At 37.6% G+C, this 19396-nt stretch overlaps 2 protein-coding genes across 2 annotated transcripts in view; one reads left to right on the plus strand and one right to left on the minus strand.

Annotated features, from left to right (window-relative positions):
* LOC136866781 (histone-lysine N-methyltransferase 2C-like) overlaps positions 1–19396 on the plus strand; it is an 811555-nt gene that overhangs the window by 661446 nt on the left and 130713 nt on the right. The window contains 4 exon segments of the mRNA XM_067143888.2: positions 1830–1936; positions 8564–8909; positions 9577–9693; positions 15754–15908. Of these exon segments, the coding sequence (XP_066999989.2) occupies positions 1830–1936; positions 8564–8909; positions 9577–9693; positions 15754–15908 (725 nt within the window).
* Positions 10077–10829, minus strand: LOC137499024 (piggyBac transposable element-derived protein 4-like). The gene has a single exon (XM_068227058.1). The coding sequence runs from the start codon at positions 10827–10829 to the stop codon at positions 10077–10079; it is 753 nt and encodes a 250-aa protein (XP_068083159.1).

A 19396-nucleotide genomic window follows, 5' to 3' on the forward strand; every position in this document is an offset into this window, starting at 1 on the left:
AAGATGGTTTTCTGCGGTTTCCCATTTTTACACCAGGCAAATGCTGGGACTATACCTTAATTAAGGTCACGGCTGCTTCGTTCCCACTCCTAGCCCTTTCCTGTCCCATCGTCACCATAAGACCTATCAGTGTCCGTGCGACGTAAAGTAACTTGTAAAAAAATTACACGATTCTGGAATGTCATATTTTCTTCTCACTCCATGATTCCCTAACTCTTTAGCTTCTTGAATGACCTTATTTATTTACTTTTTTTTATATTTTTGTAACAGTTTTTGCGGACAACTCGGCAGGTTCGTTCCTGGCTTAGCCGGGTGGTATTTGAAGGTGCTCAAATATGTCAGCTTCATTTCGATAGATTTACTGGCAGGTAAAAGTAGTTAGTGGGATGTAAAGCCAATAACATTATTATTGACTTAATTTTTTTGCAGCATTGAAGAAACTCTTATCATTTACCACAAATATTTGCACACGTTTTACAAACTATTCACTACCACGATTACAAGCTCAATACATGTCTCATGGCATGGCATTTGTGAATGCAATCAAGAGCAGAATTATGCTGGAAATACTATGCCAGCCATATTCTGTAACATAAAGAAATAAAAAATATATAGGGTTCTAACATCATCACAAACCTTTCAGATATCCTGAAGAAGAAATTCCCCGAAATTTATTAGTTTGCAAGTTGCTTTATGAGAAGCCGTTCTTTTATTCGAATGAACGCTTTAAACAAAAGGAAGACATTCAAGAGACTGGGTTTCAGTTAATGCAATACTGATAAAGAAAGAAGGAAAGCAAAGAAATTTCACTGATGCTTATAGATAAGTGTGTTTGATAATATTTTTTAAATATCAGCATTATTCTTCGTGTATAACACACCTGTTAATTTTCTATGAAAGGCAGTTTATTATGTTGTATATGAAACCAGTGCTAAATATTTTAATATATAGGCCCATTAATTTATATAGCCTATCTAATGTTAATGTGGAATTTGTCAGTTCCTGGCACTTGGAGAACATTTGTACTGTGTGAGTTGTGGACAGTTATAGTTTCCTAACATTTGCTGTGTGTGTTGTTGACAATGTATATACTGTAGTTTCCTAATATTGTTTGTAACAATGGACATACTTCTTGCAGTCATCAAGCGTTAATGTTCGAGTCTGTAACAATTACAGCCCCCTTGTTATCTTAGGTGTTGGGAACATGAACATATGGAATGGCCATTTCACTGCAATCACAGTCTTAGCATTGTTACAACCTTTTATACAGATCAAAATACTCCAGAAAATGCTGCTTGATTCACACTGTATTTGATCTATTATTACTCTAATGTAATAGTGAATTACAATGCCTTTGCTGAGGTGATGTTAAAATATCGATAAAGTTCTGTTATCTCTTCTAACTTGTGGCTAAAACAGAATAGCTCACAGCTGTGTATTACCTCGTAAAGAAGACAAGGCGCTGAGGGATCTCGATGACGTCACTGACGGCCAAGCGTGGTGGGGAGACCTGCGCGTTATCCCTACCTCTTACTCTTAACTACCTTGCCTATCTCTATACAACTTGATTTCACACTTGTTTGTTCCTTTCCAATACCTATACTCTAACTTAGGAATGGGTAAAATATCTCTCTGATATTACGTAAACTCCATATAGATGGCACCTAACAGATGTCTTAGGTTGAGTTTTTGTTTCTCAGTCTCTTTACATACCATTCCTGCATGCAGTTATTTACTCTCTAGAGATAAGTATATTATTGTTCTTGAGAGTAGGATCCCTCATAGGACATAGTAGTATTTCATATTTTTCTCCACTTTTTAAATTACAGACATGAAAAAATTAAAACGAAGGCAATATCAGCAAAAACGAAGGCAAAGTCAGGGCAAAGAATCAGCAACAACACCAAAGAAACGTCAGAGAAAGGTGAGTTAGTTTGTTTGTAATTTCTTGTTGGTTTTCCCATTGTCTGTGCTTTGATTAGGAATGAAAATTATCATCATCATCAATTTTGCTCAACAAGCTCCTACCATGTTGGGATGTTTATGGCACCTTTCCATCTTCCTCTATCCAACCATCATTGTTACTACTCAACTGTGTTGCAATCCAGGTTTCTTCTAATTATATTATTCTTGATCGTTTTCAACAACCGTAGGTCTGGTCTCCCTCTTGCCTTCCTTCTATCTGGCTCTCCATTGTCTACTTCGGTATCCTTCCTTCTTCTATCCTCTTAATATCCCAAACTCTATAGGTTTATCCCATGTGCCATGGATGTGCCAACTGCAGCAACAAATATCATCCTATGTAGGGTCCTATCCTCACAGACGCCAGGTAGCCCAAGGACATCAACTCGAAGGACCTGCACCAGGCCTCTCCGGAGGCTACACTCCATTATTATTATTATTATTATTATTATTATTATATGCATATGAACAATTTCTGCCATGTACTGTATTGGTTTATTATTACTATAATTGTAATTATTGTTGATTACTTTATTATCGGCTTTTTCAGTACATTGTTTTATTATGTCAGTTCCAAGTGATGATAATAATAGCTCCATTTTGTGACATTAATTTGTTCAACATTTTCTGTTCTATTATTTTCATTCTCTATAAGTACTGTATTGCAAAATGTATTTAATGGCAGTGTATTGTGATTTATTTTGTAATAACTTGAAATGTGTTTTCCTTCTTTATGCAATTATGCATCCTATATCTTGTATTTTTAGCACCCTTTTTAAAAGACGTTATGCACCTTTAAGTCCTTTCATAATTAACAAAACCATGTAACGGCCTTTATTCCTGCATTCTCTGTACTTGCTTCATCACCACATGCACTTGTTTTGGTCGCTTAAAATATGGTAGATATGGTGTTCAAGTGGATTTGACTATGGCAGTGTAACAGCCACTCTATAGTCCCCTTTCTAACTCATTGGTTTAAAGGCACAATTGCACATAATATCAGAATATGGAATGCAGTGCATATCTAGTTGTCCGTGGCTGGTGCTGTGTACTGAGACAGCTAAAAGATGACTCCCATATTCAACCATTGTGATGATGGCAATGCAATTTCTCATACTATAAAGTTTGACTTAATTGTGCAGAGTGTCTGCATATAAGTAACACTTCATCAAGAGTAGCTTAACAAAGTAGAACTTGACCAATAACTATGAATACCAGAAATGTTTAAGTCGACTTCACGAATAAGTACAACTTTGTTAAGTCATTCTTATCAGAGAAATAGGTTGCCGACTATGAATACCAGCCTTAGTCTCCTTCATTTAGCATCATGAATTCAGAAAAGTTAATAACATCTGTCTAGAATTAAATCCAGTAGATAGCAAAGAAAATAGGAAATCTATGTTACATTTGAAATCTAGTAAATGTAGTGAACCAGACAGAATTCCCCATTATGTGCTAAAGGGATGTTCCTGGATATTGAAGAAAGAAACCTTCATCTTTTACATTCAATTTGATAACAAGATGTCACGTATTCCCTGACTTAAGGAAACTTAGTAGGGTATGCCCAATACTGAAATCAGGTGACCACAAAAATTTAAAATTACAGGGCCATTTCTATTACCTGTGCACTCGTGCAGTTTACTGTATATTCTGGAGTGCCTCAAGGATTGAACATTGGACCGTTGTTTTTCTGCTTGTCCACCTCTGTGGGTTAGTTGTTAGTGTGATTACCTGCCACCCCCAGGTGCAAACAAAGGGACAATTATGAACATTGTCGAAAATTGTTTCATTCATTGCGATCAATATTTCAACCCTAACTATAATTTAAATTAAATTTCCGAGAAATCTAATATTCTTTATGATCTCTTAATTAAATGGTTAAGAAATATTAGACCACCTAAAAAACAATTCGATCTTTCAAACCATACACAGTACCTATCCACATCATTTACCCCCACTACCACATCCTTCTGCTCCACCTTAGCTCCGTGACAGTTGCTCTGCCTCTACCCCTCCCCTCTCCTCCCTTCCGCCTCACCCCTTAACCTTATAATCGCATCTATCAGTCCAACTCCGTCCGCCGATCACTCGGGCTGCTCAAGGTGAGTTCGTTTTCTAGTATTCACTCGGTTTTTCTAGACTTTTCTTTTTGATCTTTCCTTCCGATCTTTTGCCTAATTCGACTTTTAATTTCTTCCCCAGGTTCCTTAACCCATATTGAAGTGGGAATTAATTCTTTGGATCTAACCAAGTTCATGTTTACGTTTATTTTTCGGAACCAAACTACAGAACACACATAGTGTCAACTTCATATGACATTAAACTCCGCAGCATAATTTAACAGTTCTAGAAAACTAAATATATATACAAGCTTGACAAACCCCCACGGGTATACAACGGAGTCATCTTTTTTTTTTTTTTTGCTAGGGGCTTTACGTCGCACCGACACAGATAGGTCTTATGGCAACGATGGGATAGGAAAGGCCTAGGAGTTGGAAGGAAGTGACCGTGGCCTTAATTAAGGTACAGCCCCAGCATTTGCCTGGTGTGAAAATGGGAAACCACGGAAAACCATTTTCAGGGCTGCCGATAGTGGGATTCGAACCTACTATCTCCCGGATGCAAGCTCACAGCCGCGCGCCTCTATGCGCACGGCCAACTCGCCCGGTAGTCATCATTTTAACGGATTTTAAAATGAAATGCAACTTCATCATGTACCATATTTTATTTTATATTCATCTGTGCAAGTGTTATAGTTGTTTTAAAGTCATATTTCATATTCATCCATGCAGGTGTTATAGTGTGTTTAAAGTTGTTTTAAGGTTTTATTGTGTTTGTCCGATTTGACTTTGTGGCTGATGATGACACATATTTGGTGCCGAAACTAGTACCTCATGTGAACGATATGTGATTCTTTCACGTTAATAAACATCTTTGTATTGAATAGGAGGAACCCTCTTAATTTCAAATATAGTAATCCACTTCAATACGGATCATGAAATTTCTAAATATTAATATTTTATTCAGGGCGACATCGACCTTTTTGGCATGTGTAGATTTATATCAAATAGGACCAGCATACTCCTCTGTTGAGTAACAAAGTGCTAAGGCTGTTGTCCTTACCGTATGAGGATGGGCACCCCACTTTGAACCTGTCAGTTTACAGAGCAGGGAGTTCCAAGAGGAGACCTTTGCGTTGATGTTTGAACAGTGCTCCCTGTAAGTTAGAAAATGATCCAAAGTAACACCCAATTATTTCGGTGTGTAATTATGTTGTAGAACTTTTTCCTTCCACTTCATTTGCAACTTCCTTGAGGCTTGCTTGTTCTTCAGATGGAAAGCACATACTTAAGTTTTTGATGGGTTTGGTTTGAGATTATTGGTCTCATAGCATTGAGACAAAATATCCAATGCTGAAGTGAGATTGTTTTCTACTCTTTCAAAGCATTCACTCTGAGTAGCCATGGCCAGATCAACAGCGTATAGGAAGCTTTTAGTATGAGGTGGATGTGGCTGCTCGTTGGTGTATATATTGAAAAGTAAGGGAGCTAGCATACTTCCTTGAGGAAGGCCATTCTTTTGAGTTCTCCATCGACTTCGTTGACCATGAAAGTCAACAAAGATGCGTCAAATCTGTAAAAGGGCAGCAACATTTCTTGTAAGCTTGAAATCCTTTGTAAGCCTGTACAGTTTTTGTAACATGATTTGATGTTGTACGGTGTCATAGGCACAAGAAAGGTCTATAAGTGCTACTCCTGTAATTTTTCAGGATTGAAAACCATCTTCTATATACTGTGTTAGGTTTACTACTTGTGCAGTGCAGTTTATGCCTGGCCTAAAACCAGCTTGCTCTTGGATTAACAAAGGCTCCACAGATGGTGCAAGACAGTTAAGAATTATCCCTTCAAAGATCTTGTAGATGTGACACAAAAGGGAGATCAGTCGAAAGTTCTTTGTGTCATTAGGATCCTTGCCGGGATTAAGGATAGCAACTAACTCTGGCCTTCTTTGAGATTTTTGGAATGTGACAGCGCACCAAGCAGTTATTGCAGAATTGGAGTATCCATTCTTTGGTAGCATTTCCAAAATGTTTAATTTGTTCTATAAGAATGTCGTCTAGACCAGGCACTTTTCTATTCTTACACATCTTGATGGCATTTTCCAGCTCTCCAAAAACAAAAGGTTTGGATATTTCACAGGTTTCATCTTCAATGTTTCTTAGAAATTTTCGTGGCCTAGCTCTGTTTAATTTTGCCATTCAACAAGAGCTGATGGGTGATTTCATTTGGGGATACATTATAATGAACAGATGCCTTGGTGGGGTCATTGTTCAAATATTTCAGTTGTCTCCAGGCTTTCATGCTGCTCTGCGACATATCCAATTCTTCCCTTTTCAATTTACCAACAGTCTCTATGAGTTTATGGCCAGCCTGTATTGTTTCTTCACTAAAAGGATCCGCTTAAAAAAGTGAAATTTAGTTTTCCAGAACTTTTACTGCACAAGGATCTAAACCTTGTATGCACTGTGTTCTGCAACCTTGTGGGATTGACATACGCAAACATTTCTTGATAGCATCAGTGATTCTAGACTTGGATCAGTATTCAAGATCGTTTCATGTAGACTCTTGGTGAAGTTATCCCAGTCACCTTTCTGAACACCGTATCTTCTTCGAAAGGATAATTATTTGAGGTCGAACTGCTGAGAACATCTGTCATTTAATTGGTCTGTGCTGCTGTATGAGGTGGTGATGATGACATTAAAAGTATGCAGTCTGATATTGATAACTGTTCAAAAAAAACAAAATCCACAGATATTTGACTACACTGTAAATTGTGCAAAATGTACAGAAGCAAAGATCGCTGAAGGGTTTGGGAGTTGTCATGTGGGATAACCTATCCTTTTATGCACCACATAGAAAATCTTACAGAGTCATATTAAATTTTAGATTTTTTAATATGGAATACCAAAGATTTAATTGATATACGTGCTTTAAAATTATAATTTGTCTCATTCATTGTAAATTAGAATATGCTGCTGTAGTTTGGTTGCCGTATTACCAGTCACTCCTAAACGAATTAGAGAAAGTTCAAAATAAATTCCTACAATATCTGTATTTTAAGAATTATCATCTCTCATTGCATCAAGGAAAAATTTCATACAAATGATTGCTGAGGGAATTTTAGTACAAAACTTTATATCACTACAGGGAAGTTTGCAGCAAAATTTCCTTTTCACAACAGTCAATTGTGTACTTGATAAACTCAAATTTCTTTGAAAGACAAGTTGTAACATAAAGAAATCTAATTTATTAATCGGTGCATCAATTATTTTATTTTATATATAGCCACCAGTCAAAGAAATCATCCCTGATTAGAATGTGCAAAACCTGTAACAGTCTGTCTTTGACAAGGAATGCAGTTGACATCACGTTATCATTTACTAATAAAAATATTGTAAGTGAAACAATTTCATAAATTTACAAGTTGCTGGTTTTTTTTTTTTTTTTTATGTCGCACCGACACAGATAGATGTTACGGTGACAATGGGATAGGAAATGACTAGGAGTGGGAAGAAAGTGGCTGTGACCCTAATTAAGGTACAGCCCCGGCAGTTGCCTGGTGTGAAAATGGAAAACCACAGAAAACCATTTTTGGGGTTGCCGACAATAGGGTTCGAACCCACTATCTCCCGAATGCAAGCTCATGGCTGCACACCCCTAACCACACAGCCAACTTGCTCGGTAATTTCATACAGTAATACTATTAGTTGAGTTGGTACAATGTTTGTCTTAGTATTGTGAATATTAAGAATATAAGTATTGTATGTATCAAACTGACTCCTACTTAATCACTTAAATACATAGAGGTATGTTAATATTTTGAATGGTTAATTATTGATTTATCTAATCCTTTAGTGTAATGATTGTATGTCGTTCCTCTGCACCTTGTTTGATTTTATAAAATTTATTTTCAACTTTTTCTTTCCTCTTTCTGAAGCCTCTGTGGCTCAGGCGGCACCGCGCCGTCCTATCACCACTGGATACCGTGGTTCAAATCCCGGCCACTCCATGTGAGATTTGTGCTGGACAAAGTGGAGGCGGGACAGGTTTTTCTCCGGGTACTCCGGTTTTCCCTGTCATCTTTCATTCCAGCAACACTCTCCACTATCATTTCATTTCATCTGTCAGTCATTAATCATTGCCCCAGAGGCGTGCGACAGGCCTCGGCAGCCGGCACAATTCATATCCTCGCCGCAAGTTGAGAGCTTCATTCATTTCATCCCTGACCTGGTCATTGACTGGAAAACTGGTTGTAGGATTTTTTTTTTTCTATCCTCTTTCTCTGTTCTTTTGTTTCTTGTTTTGTTAATTTTGTTCAATTGTAAACTGAGTGTTATATTGTAATGGTCCATCCATAATTCACAATTTTTCTGTTATAGTTGTCTGTTTCAAACTGTTCAGAATTTTTAAGAATGTCCAATAATGACCATTTATTTTGGTATTATACTTTTAATAACCCTAAATGTAAGCAAATTTACCCTTTGGTGTTCTATCACTTGTTATTTGTTCATTCATATGCGTTAATCCATTTTTCTTTTTAGGGCTCAAAAGTAGAAGAGGATTACGACAGCTACATTGAGAATCTAATGACACAACTTCGGCAGTTACCACCCATGAGTGTACTTGAACCTGCACTATCTAGAAACTATGCAGTGTGTGCTATTTTTGGGTCTGGTGATCTAACAAAAATTGGTAGTTCCAAGGAATATAATACTCGGCATGGTGACCTGCAAGGCCAGTATGGTGCTGCTACTCTTCCTTTCATTTCTGATTATTACAATACACAACCATTTGGAAATTTGCCCCCACTACCTCCTCAACCACCTGTGTCCACTCAGAGAGGCTTCTATGACCAGGAATTTGCTGCTCTCAAGTTAGATAATGACAGTAAGTTTTCCCATTTGTATTACTTTGCCCTAGTAAGTTATTATTATTATATCATCCTCTTCTGATTTCAAGTTGAATGTATTGTTAGTGAGGATTGTTACAATTAAATAATTGAATTATCAGTGTATCATACCATTCTAGGAACGTTTCATACTCTGTACTTTCTAGCTGATAATCTACATGTTTAACATCTTTAAATCTCTTATCAAACAATTGATTATTATTATTATTATTATTATTATTATTATTATTATTATTATTATTATTATTATTATTTTAGAAGTACAATATTTCAGTTATTTTCCTGAATATTTTCAACTCAAGTTCATTAAACATTACCCTGCTCTCATTTAGAAAGAATGGAAAAAGCATCTTCAAAAGATTTCATGATCAGTTAACAGTAATGGTGTCATATTGTAAAATTATGCAGAATATAAAATTTGGAATGGAACGAAACTGTAGACATCCTCTTTATTGGTAGAGACCTAATTAATTTGCAACAGGTGAAACAAATGTAAAAATATTCGTGAACAATGCCTGCTATTCCAAAATATCCTTTCATGTTCATCATCAGGATGTAAATGTTCAGAGGAAGATCTAGAGACATCTTAATAAACTATTAAGTTTTCCTTAGACATCTGCATATATTTTTCTTTTATTATTATAGGTGATGATAAGAAACAAGATGGTAGCAGCCGAGATCGTGACATTGATACACCGGACACCATCATTAGTTCATCTTCACCTGAATGTGTTATTCCAGATTTTCCTCTGCGATTTCCAGGTAGGTGATTCACTATTTCAGTTAATGTCAAGTAGGTCTATACATCTAAAAATATTGTCCATGCATGTACTGTTGAATGATCAAAAATTGATGTATGAAAAAATTTTAAGTCCTGTATCAGGTATCATCGTCCTCTGGTGAGGTGGTACAACTACAATGAAAAGTTACTCAACTCGCTTATTGTTAACCCCTCAGCGTCGTAGCCATTTAAAGAGCTTCCTTCCCCGCGGCCGGATGAGATTTCAACTACGCGCGTCTGAAATACATTGATTCACTTAAAGCGTTACTACAAGTATAAGAGTAGCACGATATTCACGAAATTTGGAATTCCTTATGATAGAACTATGTACATGCAGATAATGACATCATTTTTTCACATTACCTTAGTAATTTAGTTTCGTGTGATAGAGTTCGAAGCACTCTTTGAGACAGAGACCCACGTCACACTCCTGGCAGCAGTACACCGACGTCTTCTTTTTGCCGTGTTTTGAACACACGACACAACGTCTCTGAGGTTTGGATTTCTCACTTTTTGGTGCTAATTTCCTGATAAAATGTCTTTCTTGCAACCTTGGAACTGTATTATCTGATGCGCGCCGGCCTTGAATGTTTCGCTCCCCGCCCGTGCGAGCGTATTTTGTAAACAAACCTTCTACCAGCTGAATCCGATAAGATAACTGCTCAATGCTTGTCCCTGTGGCTTGTCTGAATATTATTAGAGAATTTAGGACGGTTGCATTCAATAGTCTTTTGAACAGCTTTATATACCATTTAGTTGTTCTCTTTCTTTTGACTAAAAACATATGTAGTAACTGGTCCTTGAGATCAACGCCCCCCATGCCATAGTTGTAATCTATCGCGCATAAAGGCTTTACTGTTTCTTTCCCCCTCTTAGTAACACGTCTTGTTTCTTCATTGTGGTATGTGGACACGAACGTAACATTTTTTTTGTCACACCATTTTAGCACAGTGACGGGCCCAGAATGCCTAGCTATTATTTCCCCCTTCTTAAGTTTTTTTTCTTTTACTTCCGTGGGAACGTTTTTTCTGTTCAGTTTCAGTGTCCCAACACAGTCTGTTGAATGATGTTGTTTTAGAGCCCTCGCTAATTCTGGACTATTGTAGTAATTGTCCATCCATAAGGTGTGTCCGCGGCCTAACAAAGGTTCTAACAATTTCAAGACAATTGCTGCAGTTTTCGGAGTTTCGGGTGTGATAAGAGTTGATTCAATGAGAGTTCCTTTCCCTGTGTATACAAGAAAACACCACAAATAACCAGTACTTGACTCACACAGTTCGAATGTTTTTATGCCAAATTTTGAGGCCTTTAGCGGCAAGTATTGCCGAAACGAGAGGCGCCCTTTCCACAGAGTCAGACTTTCATCAATAGCAATATTTTGCTGTGGTAAGTACAGGGACTGAAATTTGTTATTCAAATGACACAGAATAGGATATATTTTGAACAGTTTGGGAGGCCCTTGGTATGTAGACAAGCTGTTATTGTCTATAAAATGCAAAAACCTACATATCATTTCAAACCTGTCCCTACTTATGACATCTGAAAACCCAGGTGTTGATATGACCCTGCTCTTCGAAAAATAAGACCGAGATGTTGGCTTTTGTACAATGCCCATCAGCAGAAATAAAGCTAACACAGTATAAATTTCATTTACTGTGACAGGTGTCCAGGTTCGAACGGGTGACCGAAACGAAAAAAGATTTCCACGAGCATTTTGATATTGCTCTGCATACCTGTTAGTTTCTTTCACAATTAACTCTACTACGCTAATATCAAAGAACGTTTCAAAACATTCAACGATTCCGCTGATATTTTGTGCACCACCTCTTGGTCCGAATTCACTGTTGAAAACTTCCCTCTGACCTCTGTAATTATCCATAGTCTCCCACACGAAATTTCCAAGTACTGGTTCCTCCTCATCGTCACTCTCATCATTTACCACTGCATCCGCCACAGCCAAATCATCTATTTCATTGTCACTGCTGCTTATACTGTCACTACTACTTCCGACTAAACTTTCATCTGAATTATACAATATATCAAGCACGTTACTGTCAGTCAAACCACGGCTGGAGCTAGCCATTGAGCGCGGCGCGTCACACAGACTGATGAAGCTGCAGCGAGACCGAAGGCAGCAGTACGAAACTGAATGAGGGGAATAACATTTATGACGAAATAAACCAACTCGATACATATTTCAGATAAAAGGTTGAGACATCGTCTTTCAAATGTGATCTACACCATGCACAGTTGGTTCTCATATCGTATGACAGAAAGCAGCACTAACTGATGCCTACACAGAGTGCTCGTGGAGAGTTACGAAAATATTACAAGCCGAGAAATAAAGGTAAATATAACAAATAAACCGCACTGTCACTGTACAAATAGAGCAAAGAGCATCATGCGAAAAGACAAACTACTCAGATCATCATTTCTTTATTTTATTCTGTGGGAAAGAATGAAGCAAACGGACTTAAAAGAAAAACAGAGATTAGGGCTCAGACTTACTTGACAAATATGTATCCTTGCAAAAACAACTACATTTTAACGATCTTCAATTCTTATTTTACAACACTGATAAACTCCAAAATCTCTTCTTGGAAACACAACAATTTGCGTATCCATAACTCCAAAACTCTTCGCGCTATAGCCGTAAATGTGAAACCATGTATGGGTCTATACCACGTATAGAGGTCGGCGGCTACAGAAGAAAAGATGGTCTATACCACGTATAGAGGTCGGCGCTGAGGGGTTAAATGACGCGTTCCAGACAAAATGCGACTGTCAGTACACAACACAACTGTCCGCATATGAGAATCGCATAATGGAATACCATGAAGTTTACAAGAAACTGCCATACTTACTTACAGGTTGGCGCTACAGTCCATGTAGGTCCTTGGCCTTCTTAATCACCTGCCTCCATTCGTCCCGGTCTTTGGCTTTCCTTCTCCAGCATTAACTCCCATCTTTGTAAGGTCGCTCTCAACATCATCAATCCATCTCTTCCTGGGCCTTCCTCTCCTCCTTCTTCCTTCCGGTTTTCCTATTAAGACTTTTTTGACATTACTGGTTTCTGTCATTCTCTGAACATGACCAGCCCACTTGATTCTTCCCTGTTTAAAAAAAAAAAAAAAAAAAAAAAAGAAAGAAAGAAAAGGAGGCTCGTTGGTGGAACAGCAGAGTAAAGGAAGCAGTTAAAGAGAAACAGATGGCTCGGAGGAAGTAGGTAGGCATCAATAGTACAAAGAATTGGCAGAAATATAAAGAAGCCAAAAAGGTATGCAAGAAAATAGTACAAGAAGAGAAACGGAAGAGCTGTTACAGGAAGATATAAAGGGAAGAAAAAGGTTTTGTATGGTTTGGTGAAGAATAGTTTACAAAATAGGGAAGATACCAAATTTGTAAAAACTGAAACAAGGCAGATAATATTGACGCAAAGAGATGACCTACTAAAAAGATGGGAAGAATACTTCTCAGAATTGCTAAATATTAAATACAGTGAACTGGTAGATGAGAAGGAGCAAGAAGAAACAATGGGAAAAGAAGAAGGACAAGAAAAGGAGATATCAATGTTAGAAATAGAGGAAGCGATACAAAAGATGAAGAATGGTAAAGCAGCAGGAGTGGATGAGGTAACTACGGAAGTGATAAAAGCAGCAAGGAATGCAGTAACTACAGAGGGATCACCCTTATTGCCCATATAGCTACGATTTTTGAGAGAGTATTAGAAGGAAGACTGAGGAGGAAGCTAGAAGGAGAAATGGAAGAAGAACAGTATGGCTTTAGGAAAGACAGATCAGCATTTGGCCTGATCTTTACATTAAGACATATGATGGAGTAAAGACAGGAGTTTGGAAAAGACATAGTGATGACATTTATTGACATTATAACTTGACACATCTTTGAAATTTACTATTGGTCTGATGAACACACATGTATGGATTGTTTTATCATTAAGTGAAATTCAACACCGTGATTTCAATAGTCCACACAGAGACACTTGTGAAGGTGTAGACTGAAAGTTTACTTAAGATTTTGTCAATTTTGGGGAGGGCAGTTGGTGTGGGGAGTCTGGCATTTTCAATGGTAAGACTTTTTCTTATTTTGTGAGAATAAGGTCTGTTTACTTGATCGCGTGCTTTATCACGTTTTTGAAATTTATTTCTTAGGTTGCATTATAACTCTTGTTGTTGCTGTTGAATTCTTTTGCTTTTTCTATGTGCTTGCTTTTGTGACGATTAGATTATTTTTTTATTTATTTTGTTCTTAACTGTTTTTTATGCTGAGTATTGAGTTGTGCAGTTCAGTTGTTAAAAGGAATTTTCATGTCTAATTATTCTTCAGGCTTTGTTGTTGGCTACATTTTTTAATTTCTCATTGTGGTACGGATATGTTTTCCTTCCTCCTTAACAAATCTTCTAGTGGCTCTCTCTCTCTCAATCAGAACTATAATATTCTGCCACATGTCCAAATATTGGTCGGATGTGAGATGATCTATCTGATGAAGCACTCCAGCCTCACCAAACAATCTCCTGGCAACACGACACATACATGTGGCCACTTCATGAACACTCAGCTGTATATCTTTTGTTGCATCGGACTCCCCGTGGCCTGTAAACGTGAATTGGCCTGACCTCCACTGAACTGGAAGAAATCTCATCAGGAAAGATCGGATTATCCTAATTACGATTTCTCCATCTCAGCAAAGATACACTGATCACAGAGACTCTCTTTGGTGGCAGCTTTTCTGCAGTGAAATTAAACTTCTTGTAATCATTCATGGACCGTGTATGGACATCTACGAAAATTAGTCACCTGCAGGAGCTCAGCTGAATAACCTTTTGCCACCTTCCTTCGTAAAAACCTGCTTTAAACCAATGCTCAGTAAACATAGAATATACCCTGATATCCTCCACTGATGTATGCATCCTTATCGCTGCTTCACGAATGGTAAAATTGCCATGTTGGACAAGAGCCAGCTTTTGCTTTCTTGATGCGTGTAAATAATGTTCCGTTTCAAAATGGAGTGATGCCTTTAGCATCAAAGTTAGCTTGGTCAAACTTGTGTTCATTGCCTGACATCATTGCAGTGTATTCTTTCAGAAACAAAAAAAAACAAAAAAAGTTCACGCCAGGATTCAAACCTTAGGCATTATGTCATAGGGAATAAATTTCATATTAATCCATATTGAAGACCAATATAGCATAAAACAAAAGCTAAGGTTTCCACCTATTCAATACTGTTTGTTGTAACCTTAAAAAAGTTACATATATTTGCTGAAACTAGTTTCGGTCTTACCAGAGACCACCATCAGTCAAAATCAAAGTTAAAGCAAGACATGAATATAGATAAAATGAAGCAAGCATGAAATTCAATGTAAGACAAGTAAAGATTTGAAAAACACTCATCACAATCACATGTCCTGTGCATGCTTTCAGCTTTCCTCCTGTTTGAATACTGCACCTCACAGAAGACAGGGGAAGCACTAAAATACCAGCACTTGAGGAATCTTCTAGAACTCAGCTCAGCTCAAACAAGTGTGAAGAGAATGATGATGGGGAAGTGTTGAGATTTTCATTTGTTTCCAATATGGATCATTGAAGAAGCACTTAAAATACCAGCACTTGAGGAATCTTCTAGAACTCAGCTCAGCTGAAACAAGTATGAACAGAATGACACAGATGTGAAAGAGTTGAGATGTTCATTTGTTTCCAACATGAAAAAAATTTTTTTTGACATTCAGTATTTATACCAGTGAAATATATCATATACCATAACTAGTGAGCACTAAAGGTTAAGATAAATGGGAGCAGACCATACTCTACAAGCTTTGGTATTGAAGCAGCAGTTCTCAATAATTTTAGCTCAGAGTTCTACTTCATTGAAGTTGCAGGATACCAAAGTATATGTTATCTGTATATTGCTGGGATTGATCATTTTTCCCTATTTCCTAATATCAAAATGCAATTTTGACTGCCTTTATATTACATGTGTATTCATCCATAGAGTATTACAGTTGTGTGTATATTTGTGCCTACAGGGCTCCGTTTAATTGAAGAAGAGGAAGATGAAGGAAAGGAGGAGGAAGCAGTGCGATGGCTGAAACGTGGAGGTTCCCCCATCATACCTCTCATCATTCCCACTCCCATTCGACTTCGACCTGGTGTGCCGTACACCAAAGATATTAATGATGGGGTAAGATGTTTGATTGTGTATTTAAAATAAAGCTTTTAATTTGAAGGGGAAATATATACTACCCATTGAATTTTGAATTACTTTTTTTTTTTTTTTCACCCCAAGACTTTGAACCATTTTTATTTTGATCACATTCATAATTACATTGATAAATACTGATATTTTCATTATAGACCAAATTCCTTTCAGTGTTCAGTTTGTAAGCATATGCAGGTGAACTAATTGCTTCCATAATCGTATATCTGCAATTAGCACTAACCACACCTCTCCTTATATTAAACTCTTACCATCAAGTTGTGAAATGCCAACTCCCATCTGCTCATACTGTCAGGTATGTTTGTTACTTTCATACATGTTGATTAGCCCCAAACAGTAAATGAGATACAGTAGAACCTCGATGCATCGTTGCCAGAACTGTCGTTTTCCCGTATTCATTGTTCAATTTATTCGGTCCCAAAAATGTTCCATATAAATCAGTGTTAAATTTCCCCGTATCTTTCGTTCCTTGAACTATCGTTTTATTGCATCGATCGGCAAAAAAAAATTGTCCTTGGCCACAATTTTCCCGCATGGTTCGATCATACATAAGAAAAATGTATGCAAAAGTTTTTTGAATTTAGAGACAGCTCAATACTCCAGTATATAAGAGCGGCAACCTGTTATGCGAGAATGTACAAGCGATTCAGAGTTGCTAGTTTTGAGCAAGGAAATTGTAACCTCGAGTGCTGTACACGAGTTACTCATACGTAAACTCACTTCGAGCCTCCTGGCGTCAGCATTTCTCATAAGAGACCCCTAGAAGTATTTTTATTTACAAGAATTAAAATGGAGGCATTGTAAAACTCAAAATTTGCCACCATTTTCTGTGTTGCTTTTGGCTGGCTAGGGCTGCCACCTTCGTTGAAAATTGGAAAATCACGTAGTTTAAAATAGTTACGATGTGCGCCAGGTACGTTTTAATTAGTCACAGGGTTATTAATCACGTCATACCTTGTGGACTGTGTGGGATATTAGAAGTCTGTTGACCACTTTGTTGTCCCTTGCCCAATTGTCTTGTAACAAGCCAGACTTAACCAACCAGACCAATAATCTTTTCACTAGCCTGGTATTGATACTAAGTTGGCAACCTCACATAGCCCGCTGTGACATCGTCCAAGCCACGCCGTGTGGGATCTCTAACCTAACGTTCGTGAAGGGTCTATGGAATCTTATTCTTAGGTTATCGCCGTAATATCCATGTATATCATTAATTTGCAATACAACAACTGACCTTAAAGGTTTTCACTTATTACGAGATGTAAAGCAAAGTGAAATGAAACTGCGTAAAAGTCACGCATTTTATTTTCATCGTATATATCCTGGTTGCAATATTTTGATACTGTTATGTATATATAGTATGAGCCTGTTCGGCTCCATGGCTAAATGGTTAGCGCATGTTAGCCTTCCGTTCAAGGGGTCTCTATCGGGTCGGAGATTTTAACTTTCCTTGGTTAATTCTGATGGTTCGAGGGCTGTGTGTGTGTGCCAATATACGCATTAGGATTCATCTTAGGTAGAGCCGCATTTTCATAAGCACGTAGATCGCCTATCACTCGACAACTCAAAAGACCTGCATCCGACTTCAGAGGCCAAACACCATTATTATTGTTGTTTTATTATCGTTATGTTTATATGACAAAAAATGCCCAAATACAGTACCTGTATTTTATTATTTTGCTTTTATGTCACCCGCATTTATCATTTTACCACATTCATCGTCATTTTCCCCCTCACCCTTGAAAAACGATGCATCGAAGTTTTACTGTACCTGGAGTATGCCCAAGAATCACCTCATACAACAAATTCAGCAATAAATCATTACCACAAACTCACTCCCTCCTCACTGAATCCTGTTCGGTGAGACAAAGGGATTGTAGCCTTGACAACTGTAACTATTGTAAACTATGTACTCTTCCTTGGAAGGCTGATGTTTCAGATTGTGGGTCATATTCATAGTCGTTGCCAAAACACTCACAAGACAAGGGGATCCCTAACACTTCCCTAGTTGCAGCTACCATATTGCTATTTATAATACAGTAGAAGTCTGTTATAGCGAGTACGGCATATAACGAGATCCACGTTATAACGATGACCTTTGCCCGTCCCTTCAAAATTCCTATATTAAACTGTATATTATCCTTCGGTTACAGCGAGAGCCTTATCACTGACGCATCCGTTATTATGAGCGATTTACGCCCACCAGTGAGCTTTCTCGTCGATATTCGAAGGCAGTGTCAGAGTCGATTAGTAATACCCGTCGACTGTTCTTCCACGAGAAAAATGAAAATGAAAGACGAGAACATGTTTTCGCAATAAATGCGTAAATGACATGTTCGATAACCGTTGTTAACTCGTTAAAGATAAACGGTGAATAAACGATCGCTTAATTTTAATGCTAAATACTGCAATTAGGTAAGAATGAGATAGGCCTACACTTCAAGATATGGCAGAGTGCGTCATTGATTACGAGGTAAGTTTATATTTTCTCGCGTCCGTTAAATTTATCAAAGGCTATTATCATACCAATATAATGGTCCGTTATTGGACATTATAAATTTTCCAGCTAACTCATTCTTGGTTGCCTGCGTTTTGCCCTCGTGTGCTGAGTTAGGCTCGTCAGTTGGGACTTAGCACACCACCCAAGACGCAAGGCTAGTGCATACCATGGAGGCCACTGCATAGGTTATTATCATGTAAATTTATAGCGAGAAGGTTATAATTTCTCTCCTGGCGCTTGAAGTATGTTTTCATCATACATATAGTAAAGTTAAGTCAGGATAGGTGGCGCTTATTCGTCAACATTCGAAGGTGATATTGGAGTCGAATAGTAATACCCATCGAATGTTGTTCCCTAAAGAAAATTCGAAATGAAAGAGAATAACACGTTTTCGTAATAAATGCGTAAATAACATGGCCGATAGCAGTTGTTAACTCGTTAAAAATAAAGGCTGAAGGAAACTATCTCTTCATTTTAATGGGTTACCTTATACTGAAATTAAGTAAGAATGTGATAGGTACACTTCAAGATATGGCAGGGTACATCACTGATTTCAGAGGATAGTTTATATTTTCTAGCATCTAGTTAAATTTCGGAAAGCTATTGTATTCCCATATCAATTTTTAGCGAGGAGATTATCATTTCTCTACATGCGTTTTAAATAGGTTTTCATGATACATATACGGTTAGGTTAGATGATGCCGTTTGAAGAAGAAAACTGAAATGTTTGCCACAGAAGCCTCTGGAGTGATACCGCATTTCTCTGAATCCAAGACGACATTTTTTTCTCAGAATCTCATGTGAAAAATCAAGGGTCGTTTTGCATTCACGGCCTGATAATAATGAACACCACTGGCAACTACCGCAGGAACCACGCTGTTTCTTTTCACCCCCGCACGCGCGCACACACAAAACTCGTTGGCAATAAACGACCGCCTCTTTATCATACATC

The sequence above is a fragment of the Anabrus simplex genome, chromosome 3 (genome assembly GCF_040414725.1).
Source record: "Anabrus simplex isolate iqAnaSimp1 chromosome 3, ASM4041472v1, whole genome shotgun sequence".
Classification (NCBI taxonomy): domain Eukaryota; kingdom Metazoa; phylum Arthropoda; class Insecta; order Orthoptera; family Tettigoniidae; genus Anabrus; species Anabrus simplex.

Bases quoted from the DNA above. Each gene is read 5' to 3' on its own strand.
- LOC137499024 (XM_068227058.1), bottom strand. From the start codon at position 10,829: ATGGACAATTACTACAATAGTCCAGAATTAGCGAGGGCTCTAAAACAA.